General features: G+C 40.1%; 1 protein-coding gene across 2 annotated transcripts in view; it reads left to right on the top strand.

The window, feature by feature from the left end:
* LOC111261555 (uncharacterized) overlaps positions 1-23,683 on the top strand; it is a 134,960-nt gene that overhangs the window by 103,769 nt on the left and 7,508 nt on the right. For both annotated transcript variants that reach the window (XM_022835148.2, XM_086968755.1), the window contains 4 exons: positions 11,182-11,305; positions 13,784-14,030; positions 18,771-19,015; positions 23,146-23,346. In XM_022835148.2, coding sequence (XP_022690883.1) covers positions 11,182-11,305; positions 13,784-14,030; positions 18,771-19,015; positions 23,146-23,346 — 817 coding nt within the window. The remainder of the gene's footprint in view (positions 1-11,181; positions 11,306-13,783; positions 14,031-18,770; positions 19,016-23,145; positions 23,347-23,683) is intronic.

The raw sequence follows: 23,683 nt of genomic DNA, 5'->3' as shown, positions 1-23,683 counted from the left end.
TATAGGATATGATTATTTTACTCATTGAGACTGAACGTCATTGACGAGGGTAAAACAAAGAAGAAAATTGTTGTTGTAAGAGCGTCTTGCGTTACCTTCGTTCGGAGCATCATACTCTGTCCACTCAAGTTCAGCCGCGAAACCTACGTTTACAAAGACTGTAGTCTGGAATCAAAGATCACACGGACGGTCGTTAGTTGTAATCCGCAGATATCTATTGTACGGGCTCATCTGTATAAAACCTAAATCTCTGTTACTACCGTGAATGTAAATCTCTCGTTTCGACATAAGCCTTCGCCTTTCTGTTACTAGTATTATTACGTCGTGTCAGATATAGCCCGCTATGTTATTCAGAACTAAACTGAAGCTGAATTCGATGAAATAGTACCTTTGGCCGTGTACTTCGGTGTGACTAGCCAATATTTTGGTGCGCACCAGAGGGAACTCAGTGCGACAGCGGCGTCTGCTGATTTTTATTTGACACTAGATAAAGGTCGGATCTTAATAATTCATAAGAAGACTATATTAGGTAGTTGGTCTCGGTGCGGCGTTATTCTCAACAAATCATCTGATAAAGTGTCGTAGTCTGATACGAAAATGAAGCGTTCTGAATCAAATCGATTAGACGCCAGTATCATACTAGCTAAACCAATATCCCGGATCGTACTACGTCGCGTCGTTCTTCCTCAATTTGCATGTGGCTTTTTCTTCAATCAGCCAGTTGCTGCTTAGTTCCGCAGCTAATGGCTAATCTATGCAAGTAGATTACCCTCAGCGTAGAGGGACTCGTTCTGCATCGATTAGATACGTTTTATGCGTTTGCGTAAACCAGCATAAGCGTTAGCGTTTGTTTATAGGTCGCACTTTTTGGGCAGCAATCAAATTGCAAGTTAAACTGGTCGATTTCTAGTTGCTCTATGGAACTAACATGTTTCTTGAGTTACTAATGAGAGAACTCGGAGCGTTATGTATATATTTACGTTGGCCGATACGAACAAGCATAGGAAGTTTCGGAAAAAAGAAAAAAAGACGATAAATAGCAGTGTTTAATATTATATCGGTAATCTGCCTATGTGAAAGTGATCAGAACAAGTGTCAGCCAAGTTGCAGCCATACATAAAAAAAAATATTCGGATCTACTGAACATGTAAGTGCTAGCGGTTTAACTTTAATACACAAGTTACTCGTATTAACGAACAACTTGAAAAATGTCGCTGCACCTGCTTTGCCACAAAAACAATGGTTATATGGTCCAAGAAATTACAACGAAGTTGAAATGACGCTAAACGATGGAAGTGAGACTTTTCAGAGGTAGTGGCACTATAAAATGGAGGCGATAAAAAAAAAAATGAAAGTGCCACTGGTTTCAATACAATGCCGATTAATCGTAGCAATGCCACATCGAACACAACAAATCTCGAAAATAAAAATATAAATTCATAGAATATACTTAACCTAAAATCAATAATGTTTTTTGGAAGGGTCCGTATACGAATTGGCTATTTCGCTGTCATTAACTTATATGGTACTATCTAGCGTCTTTTTTTAAATGGAATTTTCATCTATACAGGAAACGAGTCATTTGGCACCCGCAGAGCCGTTCCAATTAACTTAACTTTTCTGGTTTGACAGCCCACCTAAATGACTTTTTCTATATGTGGAAGCGTAGGATATGTGCAACTGCCTCAAGTACCTAGGCGAACTGATCATGTCGAAGATAGTTTTAAAAAAAACTAAGTTATCAAATTTGAATGTTACGATGGCGTACTACAGATTGTTGTAAGAAGGCTTGTTATTTTTAGCAAATAAAAACAAAAAGTATAGGGATACAAAGATGGATTTGCAATGAAGTTCGATCTTAGTATGCAGCCCATAGAAAATATATCGATGTTACATGAAGCTAATTCAAATAACAGTGTTTACAGAATGAAGTAGCAGGTTCTTAGAAAGTAAACCATATCGTATCACTTCGATTCGTTTTATCTTTCTCGCGCCATTCAATATTGCGATCTGTTAGAGAGAAGAAACACGGATCCGTGGCTTAAGATAATATAATCCGGCCCTAGTTGCCAACTGCAATGACCTTTCAAGCGGTCTCAAAGTACGAGGTACTTTTCAAGCATTTATATATATATAAGATGCTCCTATATATATATAAATGCTATTTCTTGTATTCTATTTTTACGAAATGGGTACTCTGAAACAATAAAATGCCCTAATATACCATCACCGCTCTAATAATCAGCTTTATAATAGATTCTGAGCTAATAATAATAATAAACAAAAAAAATAAATAAAATTTGCTTGGATTGCAAACATCAAAATATGTTTATTGGAGAATTCGAACCTCTAATCGGTTGGCGTATATGCCATTGTGGTACTACCACACGTCTGCACACTGCAAGTGTGTGTTCGATATGGCTGCTAAAACCGATTACAGTTATGTGTAACTTTAAGTTCTGTTTCGACAAAAAGGGGCCTCTGGTTAGTGGGCACGTGTCCACCGACACGGCGAACCGTCTAGCGTGCGCAGTCGAGGTGCGTCGCTTCTACTCCAATACCAACCCGGGCGCTCGACGATTTTCACAATCGCTTTCCGGGTTGATCCCACTTGCCACTTGCTGCCGAGCCGAGCGAACTCCGCAGCACAGTGCGGGCAGAGGAACGGCGTACTCGGGCCCGCGGCGCACGCTAGGGGCGACGCGGCGATCGCGCCTCCAGCACCCCAGAGGCCGGCCTCCCTGACGCAGGATTACAAGGCTTGCCAATGCCCCAGCCGCGAACGGCAGCGATATTTTAATCTAGCCAATAGGCGGCGGTCGACTGAAAAGTCCCTAGCTAGCCAATAGGACCCAGATGTAGTCGCTTCTGTGGAACGACTTGACACGGCAGCTTTAGCCTGTAACCTAAAGAGGCAGCTGTCTGCGCTGTCCAACTTCGCCAACGTCGCAGGAGTGGTTATGAACAGAATAATAAAGCAAGCCGTAAGTGCACCTATTACTGGGCTCAAGCTATAATGATTGGGATAATTTTATCAGCGAGGTAACTGGCCATGTGACGGCTAAATGAGTTCTTTAGAAGTGAGTCGTTGTCAACTCTGATGTGTATGATTGGTGTTGTCCACTGAGAAGCGTAAAGTGTCGTAAACATTTCTTTAGACCAATGCTCGTACTTTTAAGAGCGGAGTTACGCGTCTCGAACTTTTGTCTCGACCATATGCCGTTCAGGCACGTTATCAAATTTTTCTAAAGAACACATATAGTTGTAAGGGTTACATCTTGACGCTCTTGGCTAAGGGTATCTAGTGTGAAACAGACAAAGCGCATAATAGCTGTTCGTTGTTGGAGACGGAACCGGCTGCCAGTGCGCTGCCGTGTTTCAAGTGCGGTACCACGAAGCGGACGTTACGATAAATGAAGGAATAATGCAATCGTGCTTTGACTGCCATCTTTGTCTGTCGTTGCTAGGAAACCAACCGGACGAGCGCTGCATCTTGGCAACAACGATGAATCATAATACATTACATAAAGCATCTTTACTATTGTTTGTTAATATATCACATACAATAATAGTATGTTACTATTTCTTTTTTTTTCTTCTTCATTTTATGTTGACATGTTTATTGAAGTTGGTAGCTGACTTCCGAAATCATCTTCTTCATATTTATTTCATTTAATTCCGACAGCATTGCATCCATAGGCAATTAGAATAGGATAAGTATCCATAAACTGTACATATGTACACATTCTTCTGGACATTGGCACTTCTTGAAGACAGTTATATACTAAATACAATACGTAATATATAGATTTAACCTGATGGAAGTTGACGGAGATTCATAATACAAAACTAATCTTAATATTTCTAGCGTTTTTTCTTAAGTGTGCTAAACTGTGTGCCATTTAGATGCAACCTAACTAAAGGCGTGTTATATTCAAGTTTATTGAAAACTGTTCCGCTTATATTGTGACATTATACGCAGAGTTATTTTCTGTATTAATTTTTCAATCTTCGGATGGGCATTTTTATATGAACCGTACATATTACTGTGCTTTTTCACTGCCGTGGCGCGATTTTCGAACTGTGCACGTGTACAGTTGAAGCAGTTGTCCAAAGAAAAGGAGGGCTAATAGAGTCGATTAGTTTGACAGTTGTTTTGGATCTTGAGCTAGGTAGCGAGTGTCAGCGTTAGGGGCAGCCGAACAGAAGGTTTGCCATTCAGCGATTTTTGACGTACTTCTATCAACGTGTTTATTTGACGCTGGACACGTAAAAATCCGGCACGTTAATACAAATTGATCGTCTGAAATGCTATTATAACGGTAACGTTATCTAGAAACAGAGAAATCTAACGATTGTAACGCGCAGCTCGGATGATGTCTATTTCGCCAACAAAGGTTGTCTATAAAAATTGACTGATCAATATATTAAATGAATACACATTTACAGAGGTGCAGAATGGACGCTCGCTGCTTATTTCTTCATGTCTACGCACGATCAAGAAATTATCGGTCTCTTCTTCGAACATTTCGAAACGATGCACGAAATTATTCTAAATCGCTGTCGATTATAGCGTTCTACTGCATGGAGCGGTAAATTGTACGAATTACCACGGGCGCATTTCGCACCTATTTGCTTAAGCCTGTAGGGCTTGTTTCAGCCAAGCCAACGAGGCTTGTGATCGATGACCATGAACATCTGAGCAGACTCGCAGCCGTTATAAAGTTTAGGTGCCCGGCATTTGGCAACCGTGTATACAGTCTGCATGCACACATGCATAGATGGATATTTGAAGCAACTAAGTGGCCTCAGTTTATCCGCAGCGTCCGCAACTGTCACGTCCATAACTTCCCTGCTCAATCTATTCTGCAGCACTGGCTTCGGCTTATCCTCAAAAGATGACGGTAACAAATTAAGTTTAGATAACGCTATATATATTTAACACCTAAACCGATGGTAAAGATACCCGGTCGAGGTGCCTCAAAAGGAGATTTTTTCTAATCGAAAGAACGACTATGTACGTATGTATGTATGTATGTATGTACGTACGTATGTAATTTTTAAACTGGGGTTAAATTTTATAGATTGAAAAACGCATTGGGACTTTCTTATCAATCTTGTACAGAAAGCATAACAAAATCGTTGATGGACCTTTACACACTTTAGATAATAGTGCTCCGTCGGAGATTATTTGTGTTGGCCACTAAACTATAGACATCATTAAGCGTGGGCGATCGTATAAGTCAATAAATCATCATTTCGTTTGAATGAAAAGTCTATTTGTCATCTAACGATTTCTAAAAGGAAAGTTCCACAGTGAAATAGTTCTATTGAGCGATAGAATCTGATTATAATGTCTATTGCAACGTGTGTGATGTGTTCGTATCAAAGGATCTCGAAATATAGCAGTGTTTTTGTATGGACATTTTGTTTTACTACTGATTTACAATATCCGCCTATAGCTGTTAGTTTTTGCTTTATATATGGTACAGGGTTGTCTCAGCAGGATGACACCCGAATATCGTGTCGTATGCCTCTTGAATAGATGCGGATAACTGCTCCGTGTCTTATTAATAAGAATTATATATATTTTTTAATGCTAACCAACTGAGCATTGTATGAAAACTGCATTATTATATTCCAGCAGCTCGACGTGTCATATTAAATAAATTAAGCGTAAAGCGGTAAAAAAAAAGCAAGCGAGTGACGGTTCACCGGGGGGGGGGGGGGGTAGTGCCACCTGTTACTATTGCCAGTCGATCCTTTTGGCTTTGTTTTTCTCGTAGAGACTCAATGAATTAATGCTAACAGCCAGTGACCGCTACTCTGCTAAAAGAGAGATGGCTGAGTACGACAAGAGTCTGAGGATGTCTGAAGTACTTCAAATATTCCTAGAAGAAGCTCTAGCCGTACAACTGAGATTGGAGAGAGGGGGAAATACGAAGTACAGCAAGTGTTTCTGCTGTCGCTATTACAACCACTTTTAGCTGCAAATATAGACCTTTACGTGCCGAGCAGACATCACTGTTTCATGATTTAGGGGTGTCTGGTAGACCGGCGGAAGAGAGCCCACCAGGCTACTGCTACCGGCGCTGCTGATGCCATACGTTGGCGTAACACGGCTGAACATATGTAGCATACCCACAGAAAGAGCTTCGACAGAATTGAAGGCCCAGGAAGTGTCCGGGATCTGGAGCTGGAGAAAATTAGAGCGTTGGGGAACGTTCTGTATGTATCAAAATGAAAAAAAATGTAATGTTTTACTGCACCTACCTATTCAGCTACCGGCTTGCTTGAAGAACGCGCTTGTACTGCTAGAAGTAAGCCAGTGGAAACTACTCTCAGCCACAGAATCGTGAGAAGACCTAGTGCTTAGGAAGACGAAAGAGCCGTTTGCTGCTAAAACAAGTCGGCAAAAAAATGAAAGCCGCCAATTTAAATTTCTTACAAAAGATAAATGGAGTCACAGCAGTATGGCTGTGGTCCCTCTAGTCTCGTCCTGTTGGCTTGAAAAACGCCAAGCATACACATGTATTGTCGGGAACGCAGAATTTGAAACTAGACAAAGCAGCAGAAAAAACGTATATGGTCTCAAGGTCGATGTTCAGCAAAAAACCAAGCATGTGTCGGTGTAAAGGTCCGCTCAGAGATCTTTAAACAAGATCTGAACTTTCTGAAGCGCTGTTATTGCAAATCGTTGTTTCCTGAAAGTTTGATACGCGCACCGGATCAGCAGTAATAGGTGCTCCGTTCGAAAACCTCGATGTTTCTTGTTTTACATCCGGTGTCGCCGCCAGGCATTCAGTCCACCAGACGGTTAGCTCCCGGCACAAAGAGAAGCTTCGTCGTTCCAAAACCTCGCAAACACTGATGTTGATACTGAAGAAATCAAACTAAGGTTAGGTGCCGAAGAGTATAATTCCATTTGCCTGCAATAAGCTAACCTACACCCCATGGTGTGACTTGTTTGAAGCACTGTAGTTCAATGCCATATATATTATCACAAACACAGCCATTCAAAGAAGACAAGGCGATACTAGCCATAAGAAGATTCTCTAAACATTATGATCATATGGCGTAAAGCAACTCAGGAGGCATGACATTTGTTTTACTTGTTCTAGGTTAATTCTAGGCTAATATGGATTATGGCTATCGATAAACAAGGCGCGGTATGAGTATTGTTTTTGCATTTTACTTTAAAGGCCGAAAAAATGATTCGTTTATCTCAAATATCCATGGCTCAAAGATTAGGCAAGTTTATCAGAACGCTTATATATATATATATATATATAAAGAAAGTTTATCTTACATGATACTTAGTAGTTATACTTTTAACTGAAATTCTGCATAGTTCTGCTTCAACAGTGCCAAACCGACCGGGCGTCGGACACGCGTAACTATTTGAACTAACATATTCCCTTGATTCGATACATTGGTAGTATCACTGAAAAAAATAAACTTTTTTTAAATTACTTATCTAGAAAGCTGTATTTTTTTAATATACCAGATATAATTTATATATAATTCTATGTATATATTTATGTCCCTGTTTGAGGAATGGCACAGTTGGACCGTGAATTATGAACCAAAGTTCTGCTACCCAGCCGATATGTTTAAAGACAGTTATACTATAATATACACGAGAAATTCGTACACTATCATTTATTTACTTGGTCAATCTATGACTTGGAACTTCATTGTGTATAAAAGTTTACGAAATAAATTAACAGAAAGACCATTTCTGCAGTGCAAAGCAAGGGTCGGGGAGCAAGTTTAGTGGTTAGTCGCTACGACTAAATCCAATAGGAACGGCCGCCCAGTGATAACAGACAAGAGAACCTTTTAAGATAACAGAAGTACATCGAGGAGAAAGTCGCCTATCTTATAAGCTGGGAGCATCTAATGCAAATGTTTTCATGAATATACAAAATGAAAACCATCAGAATAGTACTAGTTTTGCTTACCTACCAAAGCTGCCTGTTCGAGAGCTGGCTTACGAAAAACTTATGCCACCCATTGCATCGGAACAGAAGCGCAAATGAATGGGAATGAACGGTTCCCGCTAGGATATGGAGCGAGTCAGCGTTATGCGTATAGGGCCCATACAGCTACAGAGTTTCAAAGGAGAATTTGATCGAAAGACGACGACAGTTACTCGTTCTTGTTCTTGTATTTGGTACATACTCCTTTGCCTATCGTATTCGCGGTCAATCTGTTCTGCCCAGCAAATACAAAAAGGCTAGCATATTTTCGAATATTTGAGAGCTCGTAATTGCTGAGCAACCCAACGCAAACGGGAAAGAAAGAGGTTTGTATCGGAGTTTTTTGTAGAGGACATGCAAGGGAGGGAGGGGGGGGGGGCACTGAAGAATGAGGAACTTGAAAGGGTGGGGAGAAACCGAAACAGAGTGAAAACGAGAGACGTGTGGTTAGCGTCACAGCTGCTGCCCTATAGGCTTTTTAGCTTCAACAGCCTACCCCAAAGGAGAACCGACAGCCTCTCCGTTCACCGCGTCTCGCATTAAAATGCAATTTTACGTGCTCCCTCCATTTGACTTGCTATTCATTGCTATATTAGTGGCCTTAACGCTTAAGTGGCTCTATTGGCCCTTCGCGAATAGTTCATGGTCAAGCCAGCAGTTACGATGCTATTATCGGGCTGCTAAATCTTGGTTTTCTATAGGTCGACGCTGCCTTGCTAGTGGAATCTGTGTTCCCCCTGCGAATATTGCTGAGTACTACACGACTGCCTAGAAATCCGGCCTTGCGCGGTGATGGCGATTCGGTAATAGTCTGCAACACGAGGAGATCTTTGAATCTAGAAAGGGGATTTATACGAGCCTCTCCACTGAAGGCATGATAAGAGCATTCTTGGAAAGGACGTATCAGCTAAATGAAACGACAGGATTAGATGGCAATAGAAACGAGTGTGCAACGTCTCTGAAATATTCTACTAATTCAACAAGCATGCTGTCTGTGATAAGAAGAAGGACTAACCCAAACGGTTACCTAAGAATAATGTATTACTATGCAAGCAGGGCTATGTCTGAATGTAAAATAAAGAGAATGAATCAATTCTTACTCTCTCCCGATATTTTTCGTAATTTGTATTCGAATATAAGAGCTTCGGTGGAAAAATGAAAAGACAAGGAAATCAAGCTAGTGATGGACATCGTTTGATAGTGGCTATTGAAAGGAGTCGCGAGTAATACGTTAGGTAGTTCGATCGGGCAATTCAAACATGGAAGCAACTTCGATGTCGGCCGCCACGGCTTGCGCAGCTTCCATGAACTTGAACATCTTCTTGATCTAAAGGACGTAAGGCGTCGTTTAGCTTAATAAATTGACGGTACATTGCATAAGTATATAGGCAATAACTCTGGATTAATAAATTAAGATTTTTTTAATGGTACATTTAGTTAATGCCTGAGTATTGTCTGTAGTTAGGTTTAGCATTGTGACTGTATGCACTTTTGAGTGATTTCGAACGATTTCTTCGAAGAATTTCGGATAGATGTTTGGTAAATGTTGCAGACAACTCTTGTCTTTTTCGTGAGGATAAAATAGATCAAAGGAGGTATCTGAATTAAGAATGAGTCAAAGGACGCAGCGAACAAATAACTTGCGAATGCGGAATTACCTTTTTATCCGTGTAAGTTTACGTAACATTCCGACATTGTGATTTCCTGTCTCCCGATAAAAATGTGCGGGCCAATATGCATCATTTTCAAATATCTTCTCGTACAAATGATGCATAAATGGGACTAGTTATTCCACGGAACGAATGAAAGGAGGTAAGCAGTCTAGCCTCAGGCTAAATAGGCTGCGACATAGACTAATGTATCTGAATGTTGGAAGTGTACAGTTCTACCATAACAACGGGGCCTGTTTTACTGATCGGCTGGTTGCATCGGTGTGCCCCGTGGCCTGTGTTTGTTCTGTTAGATTTACTTGCGGACCGAAATTTTTTTCGTTGAAGACTGCCGCTCCAGTGATTGTTTGAGTTTCTTCAGGATGAAGGATCCAGCAATGGCGTTCGCTGGATCGCCATTAGCATCCTGAGTATGGTTATTAAATTATCTACATATATAAAAAGACAGACGCATAAACAGAGAGTTCCATGGCACCGTACGTTTCTTGGTATAGGATTATATGCTCGGCCAGAAATTTCTTTAGGAGCATCTTTGGCCGCACGGAAAAGGAAGTTGGTCAACACGTTATTAAACGTAGAAAATACGAACGGCTAACAGTTGTAGTGAACTTAACTATTGAAAATTAAAGCGACTAGCAGAGAGTAGATTGATAAAGTGGAAGCCATTTAATCTGGTTGATATAGATATAATTTTTATAACGCTGGATACGTTTTTCAACCATCAAGCTACGGCTTTTTGTAACAAAGATTGTTGATTTACTCCAGCATGGGCCAAGTATGGCCTGATTCGAATAAGGTAAGACAACATTCAGCTTTCGTGTTCAGACTCGCGATAAGGTGTGATCCATAACAGGAAGGGACGCACACGAAAGGAGACTAAAGCCAAACAGTTCTAGAAAAATGTTTACATAACGCTTGTATATGTCTAACTTCTTAGAAAACATCTGTGTGTGTCAAGTCTATATAGAGAGGTCGCTGGGTTTACTGAGGCACCATCTAATCGTATATCCTAATGTCGGCTATAGGGATATTTTAAACTCACAAATATTTCTCAATTATTCAGTAGAAAAGCTATCTTTTTGTTTCCAAATTAACCAAAGTAGCCTAGACAAGCATATGCGTTTATAGGGGATTAATTATTCTTTCATTTCTCTTTGCTTTTGCTAGAATCAAACAGTTCTGCATTGTTGTCCTCAGTGTTGTTTTTCTTGTACAACATCGATAAGCAAACATCCTGCAAAAGCTCACGACTCAACAAAATTTAGATGAACTATGTTGTTCTATGTTAGGCTTGCCCTTGGTTCATATACGTGCACACACGGGGGCGATAAAATGTTCGACGAGCCTCTTCAACGACATAGTCCAACCGATTTCTACTAGTTTCTGCTCAGGATTCGTCGCTACGTTAGTTTAGTAGAGAAAATTTTCGACCGAACACTTTCCGTCCGTCCTAACCCATTGAATGTACCGACCCACATTCTTTATGTACCAATGCTGTTGCTGCCCGTCACTCGCTCTACTCCTTCCAGCGTCATGCGGCGACTTCAGCATAGAGGATTATCCTGACTCATCGTACCTGTCGTGTCATCAGTTCGTGCCCCGACAGTCAAGGATTCTCGAGGAAAAGATTATGCTCCATCACCGAAACCACATGTAAGCGTATGTTAGATTAATATTCTATATGACTCATATGTGTATATATGATATCACTGCATGTGAACTGACTATTTTTAAGTAGCTGCCAGAAGAATTAGTAGCCTTCTAGCTTAGTTCTTAGAATTTGCGTACCCTCGCACGCAAACTGATATAACAACCTGTATTTTATAGCCCATAGAAGGGTCTCTTTATTTGAAATATATGCCTTCTCGTTTTTGAACTGTGAGCATTTCGCAATCTCTAGCTTCTAAGGAAATTGGTCTTGTCGGACCCGAACACATATTCTAATTCACAACCTTTACATTAGTATGTTATATTATTTGCTGGTTGAAGCATACACTTACAAATATAGCAACTTATCAATGCATGTGCCTCAATGGTACGCTAGCACACTGACCGGTGCTGACAGGTCTGTCATGCATTTCGCATACTGAAAATTATTCGAGTCTTTCGTGCTTTTGGTTAAACGCACGGAGACCTTACGTCCCCGTTACTCTTCTAATTACATTTTTTCTCTGATGGCTTAACGAAAGCGAAGAACATTGGTTTTTCTAGCTTCAGTGACACGATTTGTCCTACGCCTAATTTCAGCACTAATTAATCTAGACGCTAATTAGTTTCAACAATGGATACTTGGGATTCGCCCGAGGAGTACGGCTTATACCTTCCTCAGCGCCGATTACGTACATAGATGTATATACTGCAAGCCTTGCAGTTCAGTCAGACTATTTTTAATTCTCTCTACCAGCCACGCGTCCATGTTCTCGATCCTGGCAACTGTGAAAAATGCTTTTTTTTTTTTTACCTGTAGTCAAGAGTGTCTACAGAGAGTATCTCTTTCCCGAAATCTAGACAGCACCCAATTAACCAAATTTATCGCAATATCTTGGCAGTGTGCATCGAAACTATAAGAGTATTCCGCCATCTTATTTCTTTGCACTTCGAGTACCATGAACCTCGTGATCGTTGTCGTCATACTATAAGTGTATCCTGTGTTTTATCAGTTATTGTCGTAACATCAAAAGCATTAATGAGCCCTGTGCTTTCGGGCTCTCCAGCCACGATGAAAGCCAATTCTGGCCGTAAAGGCTGCCTTATTAATCACGAAGGGAAAACAAGGGGCAGCACAGACGGGTAACGAGGTCAAAACTACGTGATAAGTTGTTGTCAACTGCTTGTTCAATAGTCACTTCCGGTTTTTCGTTCGACCGATGACTCCTCTGCGTTGTTGGTAATTTAATACGATATGTATCCTATATATTAACGTACAATCTATACGGGAAGAACCGAGTCACTCAGCGTAAAAGGTAGCAACCCCAGCAATGCCTGTTCATCATTTTAGCTACCAAACAGATGATGCAACAAGATAAAGGCGTCGCATAAACGGGTACAATGGCTGTTGATACGTGTACACTCTACGGCGCTGTATGCAAGTCTGAACTTTTCGATGTGTGCACTGCAGCAGTGCGTACGGTCTGACATCAGATGATGCGCAGAATCGGCACAAATCAGACAATGACTCCCCTTTTCCGTGTTTTCTCTCTCGCTATTTTCTGTATCTGTCAACATCTACGATTCTGAAGATACTGGATGGAGGGTAATACTTTTATCTGTTGAAAGAGGAAAAATGTGAAACAGACCAGGAAGAAATGTAGGGAATGCGGGTAAACGTTGCGATCATATTACATATTTTTAAATTTGCCGCCTCGTCATATCATGTCGGCCAGCTCATCCATGTTTACTGTGGCCGAGTTACATACAGGAGAGCACAACACGACTCGACTGCGATGAGGATATATCGAGTGTACAATCAGATCCAAGATTCGGATATAAGTACCACTGTTGTGAGAATAATATTATAGTTTCAGACCTTTCAATCGAGAGCAAATTAGACGGATACAATATATTGTATCGATGTAATCAACAATTTAATACCGCTGCGATATGAATAAAAAGGATCGAAAACTTGGGTAGCATAAGAAAGATGATTCTGGGCCTGGGGATCCTGGGGCCTAGTTGCTCTAGCGTCTTCCGTGATAAGTCAGGACATTTAAAGTAATCGTATTACTGCTCATATAAATTAGAATTTGATAGAATAGATTATTCTGTTACTGAGCATGTACAGTTAAGTGCTTCTAGTATTTTTGTTGGCATGCCATTGACTAGATAATACATAATCGTATTTACGCTTTATCAAGGAGCATCGTGTCTGCGGACCTCCTCCTTTTACGATAAATAGCGTTGATTTTTGTCTAGCTTTGCCATATAAGAATTATTAGCAGCTTTTTTTTATTTATTCCTTCGAAGGTGAGATTGGTTTCGTTGATAACAGGCTTTAAACTCTACTTCTCATCTGGAGTAAAATGGTAAATTTGGGGTTTACTACGCGGCCTCTGCATGTTTACCATGGAACTGTGTGACTTACACACTATATATAGCGAATATAAAGTTCAGCTTTCTTTTTATTCACTGCAGAGGTCAAAGTCCATCGGAGGCAGATATGAATCTGCTTGAAGTAGCGCGCCGTTGTGAGTTCTATGGCGTCCGATTAATGCCTGCTTTCGACGCGGAAGGTGTGCCGCTCACGATGGCCGTTGGGTATATTGGCATTGTAGTTTACCGCAACGCAATGAAAATGAATACGTTCTCGTGGAATAAAATTCGTAAGCTTAGCTTCAAACGGAAGAAGTTCCTCATCAAGCTGCACCCAACCGAGGGCTACGTAAGTAGACGTTTGTTTCTCAATCGTACTAGGTACACATGCACCTAGTACATACTACATGCAGGTCAAAGACTACGGCTAATCTATGCAATCATTCAATAACAATATAATGCTCTGATACTTTATTGACATCATTACGGTTACGAGCGTACAGATTATGTCGGACGTACGTACTATGGTGGAAGTGGAGTTTCTGAAAAGTACGAATTTTTGATCCGATTACCTGATTTTTGATCCGATTAAAACGTTCCTGGTGCTTGAAGATGATTTATATTGTAATTAGACGCCAACAGTCAACGTATCGGGGAACAGATACGAGTGGCGTGAGTTTAGACATCACGTAAAAATTATTTTTTAAATAACAAAATTAAACAAAAAAAAAAAGTGGTAAAAATCACTGCTCAACAAAATAGATTAAGAATTTTTTTTCCGAAATACAAGAAAAAGCTGACTCCTGTGTTTTGGAGGTCTACTGCAACTAATTCAGCCACTTCATATAGACAGATGAATACTGTCTGTTCTTTTTTTTTTGTAAAACCCCGATACTGTATACAGTATCTAACCACCAGACTTGTTAAGTTTGTTCTTAACGATTCTCGACTCTACAATATAACACAGCGATTTTAAAAAATTTCCACCACCAGCCATATAGACACAGATAGGAAGCACAGCTAAGTGAGAGATCACGTAGGTACGAAATGGTAAATTTTATCGTAGTTTCTATTGCTCTTAAAGTTTCTATTGATACTGGTGCTCCGCGGAAACAAAAACCGCCGGGAAAGTGTCTGCCCGTAGCGTTTGTGAGTGTACCTCTATCAAGGTGGGATCAAGATCGAAGAAGGGGCGAGGTGTGGAAAAAAAACAGGGAAAAGCTGAAGGGGCCCCTGAAAATTGTTATGTCGTCTATCACAAATGGAGAATAAGTCGCGCCTAAGAACCAACGAATGAGTGAAGACAGAGAGGTTCAATGAAGAATCCAACTTAAGATAGCGTCTAGACAAATGGCTATTGATCTTACAGTGAATATTAAGATATTTTGGTTGTCTTTGAGTTCCGCTATGATATGAACGACACCTTATCGGTGTACCTATGTGAAACACATAGGCTTGCCCGTCATGGTCTGGTCGGATAATTATTTCATAACATTAACCTACTTACTATACAGCTGTTTGGTATGCGATTACCAAAGCATGGTAATCGCTTTTGTAATTGGTAACGTCGATCAGAAAGGCGAAACAGTACCGCGATGAGTACTTCAGTGCCAAAATTTGCTTGCATTGAATAGTCGTGCTCCGTAAGTCGATCAGCTAAGATATTGTATAAATGTTCGTCTACTTAGTAGATCCTATGAGTGTTAGCTCGTTAGATTCAAGCTGCCATAATCGAGATCGCCTAGTATCGTGGTATAGACCAGAACGCTATAAAAGTAAGAGAAAAAGTGTGCGGATTTCGCTACCCTTCTATGGGACAATGCAATCAAAATTGCTACCATATCCCCCCATGAATAATAAGGTATATTGTCAAATCTGTAAAAACAATAGAATAATGACAACTCGACTGGGTAACACAATCCTTTAGTTTCAGGCTAGGAATGATGCCACTTCGCCCTATACAAAATGCGCAAGCTACAAACGTGTATTAAATCAAATAACATAAAGATCTTAACTAATAGGAGGTGCGAGACATTGTGAACGTACGTTATATTACGTACAGCATGAACTCTAAGGGTATTATATTTTCTAACAATACTATCCTGCTTTATGTCTAAACATGGATAGATCGAACAACCGAAATCAGGCCAGTTGAGATCAAAACAACGTTCAAATTTTTTTCAAACTGAAACTCCATATTTAAGTGGATGGCAAATAATATGTGTGTATGCGTTTTTACGAAAACAAAAATATACGTCAAGCATTTTTTTTTTTATACATGTACAGTCACGCGTACGCTTGAACTACTTACACCATCTAGAAGCAGGTTGAAATTTCGGTGTGTTTTACGTTTTCCACCTAATGGCTGCTGTTTTAAATGACTATTCATGTACAGAACAATGCGCCACCCGACAAGAGACTGGAACTGTTTGTTGGGTTAAAACCCACAAACTCAACCGAGCAAGCAAGGCCAATTTAGTACAAGCGCAGGTTATGGGACTACGATGTGCCAGCTTTCTGTCGATGTCTATGTGAAATCTGTAAGCGAAAATCCGAAGCTAATGTACAGCAATAAAGGTCAGCCGATCACTCGAAAAGCTGTTGCAACATTGATTGCATCAAGGTGCTTTTGTCGCGCGATACAAACCAACCGATCGCGAACAGTTGATCCTACTATATGTATTTTTTTTCATTATAATGTGAAATAACAAGCTCTTTCGATTATTGAGTCGCTGCTTAGAATCAGCAATGAAGAGAAATTTTATTTCAAGTGGCGTGGAACACTGCCAAATTGTTTAGGATGTATAATTCCTCAAACCATTAACTGGCCCGTCACGCATCGATAGTCACTAGCCGCCATAACCAATACATATATCGGAAGCTCAGGTTAACGTGAGTAACTTGTGTGGGTAGTTGCCTGCTGGACTTGAGGCCACGTGACGTTGGGAGTTCGAATCGGAGCGTAGACAAATTTCGTTTCGTCGTGAAGGTCATCCGTCCGATGGAATTAAATTTAAGACAAGTAATTTATTAAAACGCTCTAGTAAATATCATATATCGTGTCTTGCAAAACACGCAATTGCCTAGATCGTACGGTGTACCCGGATATAATAGAGTGTACGACAATTCCCGCGATCACTGTTTATCCGTTTCCATTGCGGCTCCCTCTGTTGAAAGCTTTTTGGCAAATACTTTCTCCTTCTTCCTATCACTGCTCCTCTTTGATTTGGACAAAAGGTGTAAAACACAAGAGCTAACAAGGCGGTATGACGATACTGATCCTGACGACGACGAAGAGAGGAATATTCGCAGTAGCCGAATTTGGTGGATGGAAAGGACCGGAACATTTGTCCTTGAACTGGTCCGCCACACGATATTCGTTCACTGTTTGATCGACAAAATTTTTCGTGCGCTTTTTTGTAATTATGGCGGAGGATAGGCATCTTGTCCTGCCTTAAACCGTCGCCTTTAACGCTGGCAATGGCTAGCATGTTATGTTATAACGCGAATTTATCTGCCGTTGGCCTCGCGCTGCTGTCACAGGAAAACAAACAAGGTCGTTCAGGAGGTTTAAAATGTCTCGGGAAAAAAGTCCCTAGAAGGCAGTCCAGTCTGTCACCTATGGCGAACGGAGAGAGAAATGCTTGCATGAACAACTGCACCAACTTTTGCAGTAGTATAGCAAGGACCGTAGAAATAGAGGTTGTTTTCTACATTTTCGTATTTTCTTGGTCTCTGAGGAAAACTTATCTGACTTCTTTCAGTCGTCGGTGTCATTGCGGCGGCGGCACAGTCAGCACTAAAAACAGCCTCGATATTGGATTTCAGATACGCCCAGTTATCCGTGTCCGGCAAGCAAAAAATACACTCCAGTAGATGGGGCACTCTTTAGTCATTATCTAAGCGACGATATTAGGCAATCGGTCAGCCATCCTGTTTTTCCGTTGCTAAATCATTAAGCTACTATTTTGATGAAAATCGGATGAAACAATGTTGAATTAATACAGGCAGGACGATGAACAGATCAAAAGAGAAAAATTTCACTGAACTTAATGCGTGCGGAAAAAATTGAACAGTAAGCCGTCGATAGATGACTAACTTATCGTAAGTTGTATTTTTCACTCATTAACTTATAGATTGAAACTAGATGGAAGGAACAACGAAGCTAACAAGATTTAATCAATAAAGGATATAGTTCGGTTATTGGGAATTAACAGGATGGTTAAATTTCTTACAGAATTAATGCGTAGGAGAAACACTTGCGTTCGTACCAAAGTCAACCCTTTTCCAGGCCTTAATAAATTAATGCCACGGTAACAAACTTGACAAAAATCAAGAAAACGGTTAGCTACGTGTCGAGATTCTGATACGGTGATCGACTAATGGGTCTCCTGTTCGTTTTTACATCACAGCATCCCTTTCTATCACGTGTAATATTACGGTGTTTACTATGAAATTATAGGGCATAGGGTATGTGAAGTAATTAGCCGTTTCGTCTTCATCACTACCGAATGAAACATCTATATGAGTTTTAGGTGTACTGTGCGCAAACAGTCACCAATTACCATAAATTTCAATTTTTCGTCGATTCTCCCTACTTCTTCTACATATATGACATAAAAATCAACGAAAAAAGCTTCAGCTTATTTGTCGTGGTACTAAGGATACGACGGTTTACTCTTGCATCCTTTGCATGGAAATAATTTTGATACTGCGTTTGCAAAAAGATGTACGCATCGCATCACTGTTATTGCATACAACAGAGCCATCTATCATTCCGCGCTGCCCTTGGCTGTAATGCTGTTTCAGATACTTTGCTTTAATTAAGCCTAAGCAGAATTTTCATTGGTCATCAGCATTCATAATTAGTTACGTAATTAACGTACTGTTTACTTTGACGCAATGGAGACGATTTCGAATGATATTGCCGGTTGCTATCTCCCGTTCCAATCTGGTTGAGCACACGCAAATTATTGTATAAAACGACAAATTTTCAAAATGACTAAATGGCTCTTATGAAATACCTTCTTCTTGAGAACGATATAAAACTAACTGAAATTTAACATTTAGTTGCATGTATCTATTTCAGGGTTGCTATGGTAAAGATTGCGTAGAATTCCATTTTGACAGCAGAAACGCGTCCAAGAGCTTCTGGAAAAGGTGCATCGAGCATCATGCGTTCTTTCGATGCACAGAGGTCCATAAGGCCTGCCGAGTGCGAGGCAAGACCAGAATCTTCAGTAGGGGCTCTTCATTTCGGTACAGTGGTCGAACGCAGCGACAAGTGATTGAGTACGTGCGCGAGACTTCGGCCAGACGGCGCTCCTTTCAGAGGTACAAAATCCATTTGCTAGTTCTTGTTGTAACTTTTTCCCGCCCTAATTCTCCTTCTGCTCCTCCATTCAGTGATTATAACGGCATCTGTTGAAGACAGTATTTATCAGTACCGCCTCCTATTACGGATACGTTTCGAAAACGTACGCTTAATCAATGCCCTAGTTACTTAGCTATCTCACCAAAGGTCATAGCAACAAAAAAATGTCCAATGTTGTTCAACTGAGTTCATCGCGAATGTGGTTAGTAGCATCTGAAAACAACTTTCGACAACGCTTCGTACAAAGAACTATTATAGCAATTGAAATTAATTGTGTTCTTCCGGCTATAAGCACCTCTAAGTTTGGAATTTCGGAATAATCATAAGTTTGGAATAACCAAATCTACTGTCCTGTTTTTGTTGATCTCAACATCAGGAAATTGTGCCATTAGATGCGTAAACTGTGAATATGTCCGTAGTTGTTTTGTAAACGTGTTGAGACCTTCAATGAGCATAAATGCATTGGAACGGTGAAACTGATCCTAGGTATTCTTGTATAGGCGATAAGCAAACTTTTAGGTCACTAAAGAGTTATGCGTCCTACCGGGCGCTGCACGTTTTTAGTCTCACTGGTACGGCGAGACTACTAAATTACCTTTAGCGTAACCAGAACGGTACGTACGGGTTTCTAGGGCAATAGACGGCTACTACGTATGCAATAAATGGCTTCGTAGTTTACGTTGGTATTTACGATTGTCACGGTGCTAATCGTGCATGCAAGAATTTCAGCAACAGCAGTATCGGCTGGGCCTATTCGTTGTTATTAGCCAGTTTCGATGCCATTAATGTCTTCTTTCAGTCTCTCTTCCGACCTTTGAGGGGCATGGTATCTTCACTTTATTTCGTTCTGCTATAGTTAACAGTTAGAGGTAACTGTAAGCGAAATGTCAGCATGCATTCTCCGAGATTTACAACAGAGTCAGATATAGTTTGTGCGTTGTGCTTGTCGTTGGTGAGATCATGAGAATCTAAAAATTTACTCAGGAGTGAGAAATTCAGGATATTTTTATATGTGAGTAATTTTAGTATAGTCGATGATGCTCTTGTGCGCATTTTCTATCCTCGATTCTTCTCTGAGTATGTATCTAAATAGAGGCGTGTTATTTTAGAGCTAGATACTAGATGAGATAGAATCAAAAGATTGCTTTTTAAATACGACCAACTTTGGTTGAAACCCCATTACGAAATTTCCTACCATTTACAGATTTAAGCCAATGTTTTGCAATCTTCATTTTTTAACGATTACACGAAGAAACAAACAAAGTTGATTAGTTTTCGCTAGTGGTAACTCTATAAAAAAAAACTTTGTATATGTATGTATGTAGTTACTAATTATAGAAACTGTTTTTTTTATAATTTTTGTGACGTATATTCAGGAGCCACTTAACAGCTTTATAAGCAAGTGATATGCGATCCTGCTATTTCCCTTTCACAGCGCCTATGTTACCTGTAATCCTAAAAAACTGTGTGTCTCCAGCCTTCGTTTAACACCTATTGACTCAGGTCTCGGCGATCTTTTACTTACTATGTCTGATACATTTCTAAGCTGGACGAAGACTTGAAGCCATGGAATGTCTATCGCACCCGGCGTGGGTAGTCCGATTTAGCCCATTTTGGCGACACTATATGTTCACACCCACGACACATAACGATGATTAAGGGAATTTGAATCCATTAACTAGATGATAAACTTAAGGGTGTGCGTAAAGTATCGCCAACGGAAGTGTACAAGGGGCAGAGAACTATCGCTTACTAATTATCAGCTCGTCTCACGATTTCATGGCTGCCTGACCACGACGGATTGATACCGACTGCGCTTGGTGCACGGTCGGTAAACGGTCGGTAAACCAGCCACCCGCTCCGTTGCATAATTAAAATTAGTCAGCTAACTACTGCTTTACAAAGGCGGACTTACAAGGTGGCAATTTTCATAGTATTTGAAGCACATGGAACTCCTGTGTCATGTGCGCCTAACTATCGTACCATATATGGGCCATTACCATGCTAACTTGATTATCACTTTCTTTCGAGGGCCTAGCCACGGTGATTTAGGATAGGCTTGCATGTGCTAATAGAATAATTTGTTAGCCAGACGTGCTTCGCATATCCTGCCTTGCAGCATAATTATCCCTCGTCTAACTAAGCATACTCAAAATTCAAAAATTTATACGAAAAAAAAAGAGCATTATATATAAATACTCGTACCAGAAAATTACACAGAAACCCAGGTCCGTATGACAAGTGTACGTAGGCACAAAAGTGTGCATCGATATGTAAACGTGTATATAATACATGAACTTCACGTTCACGCTGGTGAAAATTTGAGACAGCCTACTATGGACTAGACAGACTTAAAGCTTCTTTATCATTATGCAATTGCTGCCTTTGTCGTATCGTCGTGCCTGGAACAATTGAAGTTGACTAGTAAGGCAATAAATCGTAGGTCTCCAGATCTTTGTCGCTAATTTTGTCCGTCATGATCAGTGTGCACGCTTTTCTTCGCACGTAATTTTTTTCTATTGTATTACGTACGATAGCGTATGAATGTGCACGTATGATGTACGCGTACTTCAAATGTAAGCGTATGAACGTGTGTTTGAATGATATGCTCTCTGATTAGCAACAACAATAGCAACAAAATCTTAGCTTGAAAAGTTGCATACATAATGCCAAATGACCGGCTGCACGCGTTGGATCAGCATGATTTTATTATTCGTTACGTAAGTTTGTATCCTGACAAGGTATTTTTGTGGATCTTTTATAGGCTTTCTTCGAAAACGAAACAATATGCATATTGTCTCCGATTCATTATGTGAAAAATACCTTCGTTTTGACAGATCACTTCAGATTTCCCCATCAGACTCGGGAGTGAGACTCCAATACACTCACTGAACAGTTAAGGCTTTTGTATCAAATCATAACGCCACACCCTTGTACTTAATGTATGATAGCGGGAAAACGCGCGTCTAGAAAAGCAAACGAGAGCTGTCCCCAAATTTAGATAAAATACGAAAAGGTTCCTTAGAGTTCAGCCCTGATCAAAATTCCTCTAGCATAACCTTCGTTTTGAAGCTTCTTAACAAAAATACGGAAAGTTTTTAAAGAGTTCTATACATTTTAAAAGCTGTTATGCAATAAATGGTGTAACATACGTGTATACGTGTCACAACTATTAAGATAGCTTGAGATTTCCTTCGACGACCAGCTCTCAGCATCAAACGAAACATTTCTAGATTTGGATGCAAGCTCGGACCACCATGTGCCCCTAAGTTTCACAGCCACTCACTGTGGTATCACAAACAGCTACGTAGAAACTTTGAAGTTCAACTTTTTACACCATAATGCACAGAATTTTTTCGAAGATACGATTGGATCGAACGGTCCTACGACGATGGTTCAAAGTAAACTAAAAGCACATTATTATATTTGTAAACTATATATTACTTAGAAATATTAAATTTCTATACGAATATCTTTTTACTAAAAAATTAACGATATCAGCTGTAGATTAATAGAATATGGGAAGTATTCTGGATACGATATGCGTATAGTATTAATAAATAGCTGGAAACAGATATTAAAGGATCATCGACTAGATACGTTACGCAACATATATCAAAAGAGCAACCAGGAAAAAAACCGTTGAAGAAATCTGTAAGGGTTAGGCCAAAAGATACCAGCTACGTTTCTATGAAAAGCGGTGTACAAATAGTGTTTTTTTAGTACAAAACTTTTAGTTGGATAAACATGTATTTTGTATTAAGCTAGTATTGTGTATTCGTGTGGGTGAAAGCAAGCTAAAACTTGCTTATATGGTCGTAATGAATTTTATAAAATTGGCGCTACATATATTAATTTAGTGATTTTCTTTACCTTTTGCAACGTATGTGGCGCCGCCAATATTTCCAGTCCGCTTGTGAGGTCATCGTAAAGCGTTTAAAAAGTTCACCTCACTTTCAGTTAAATACTATAAACGAAAAGCTTTCCAACAAGTTTTCCGTTCCATACAAAATATTTCTATCTTCATCGCATTATCGTCCATGCTTGTATTTATGTGTTTGTCTGCACATGTGTACCTTATGTGTTCCAGGTCATCGAGTCTCCATCTGGCTAACCCGGGTCTTTCGCCCAGTGGAGTGGCCTCTAGCTACTCGTGCTCATCGATGACGCATCTTCATACTCTCCAGGGCAACGAACGGCCAGTTAGCGGACCGCCAGCCAGCGACAACAACAACGAAGATTTCAGTAAAACTACCGTGTGCCTATCTGAACCGAATACGCCCCAGCACAGGTGCGAGAAACAAACACATAAGTACAATCAAACATTCTTATGCAGCAGAAAGAAGTATAGGTTAAGTATGACTTCACCCTCACCTTCAAAGCATTTTGTGTATTCCCGATCGTGGAAAGATTATATAATATAATGAAAAAAAGAATGTGTTGGCTATAGATACCGTAGATGAGCTCGATTATTCAAACGTTTATTGAAAATAAAAGTACAACAATTTATGGTTTATAACATAATGTAGGCTTACCAGAAGCGCAATAAAAATAGATCAGCTTTGTTGCACTAGTCGGTGCCAGGGCAAAGGCCGCTCTCTATGATAATCGAACTCCGGTTCCACTTT

Source organism: Varroa jacobsoni, unplaced genomic scaffold (assembly GCF_002532875.2).
Source record: "Varroa jacobsoni isolate VJ856 unplaced genomic scaffold, vjacob_1.0 scaffold_568, whole genome shotgun sequence".
In the NCBI taxonomy this organism is placed as follows: domain Eukaryota; kingdom Metazoa; phylum Arthropoda; class Arachnida; order Mesostigmata; family Varroidae; genus Varroa; species Varroa jacobsoni.
The sequence above is the reverse complement of the archived record's forward strand: the minus strand, read 5'-3'. Positions and strand labels throughout refer to the sequence as shown.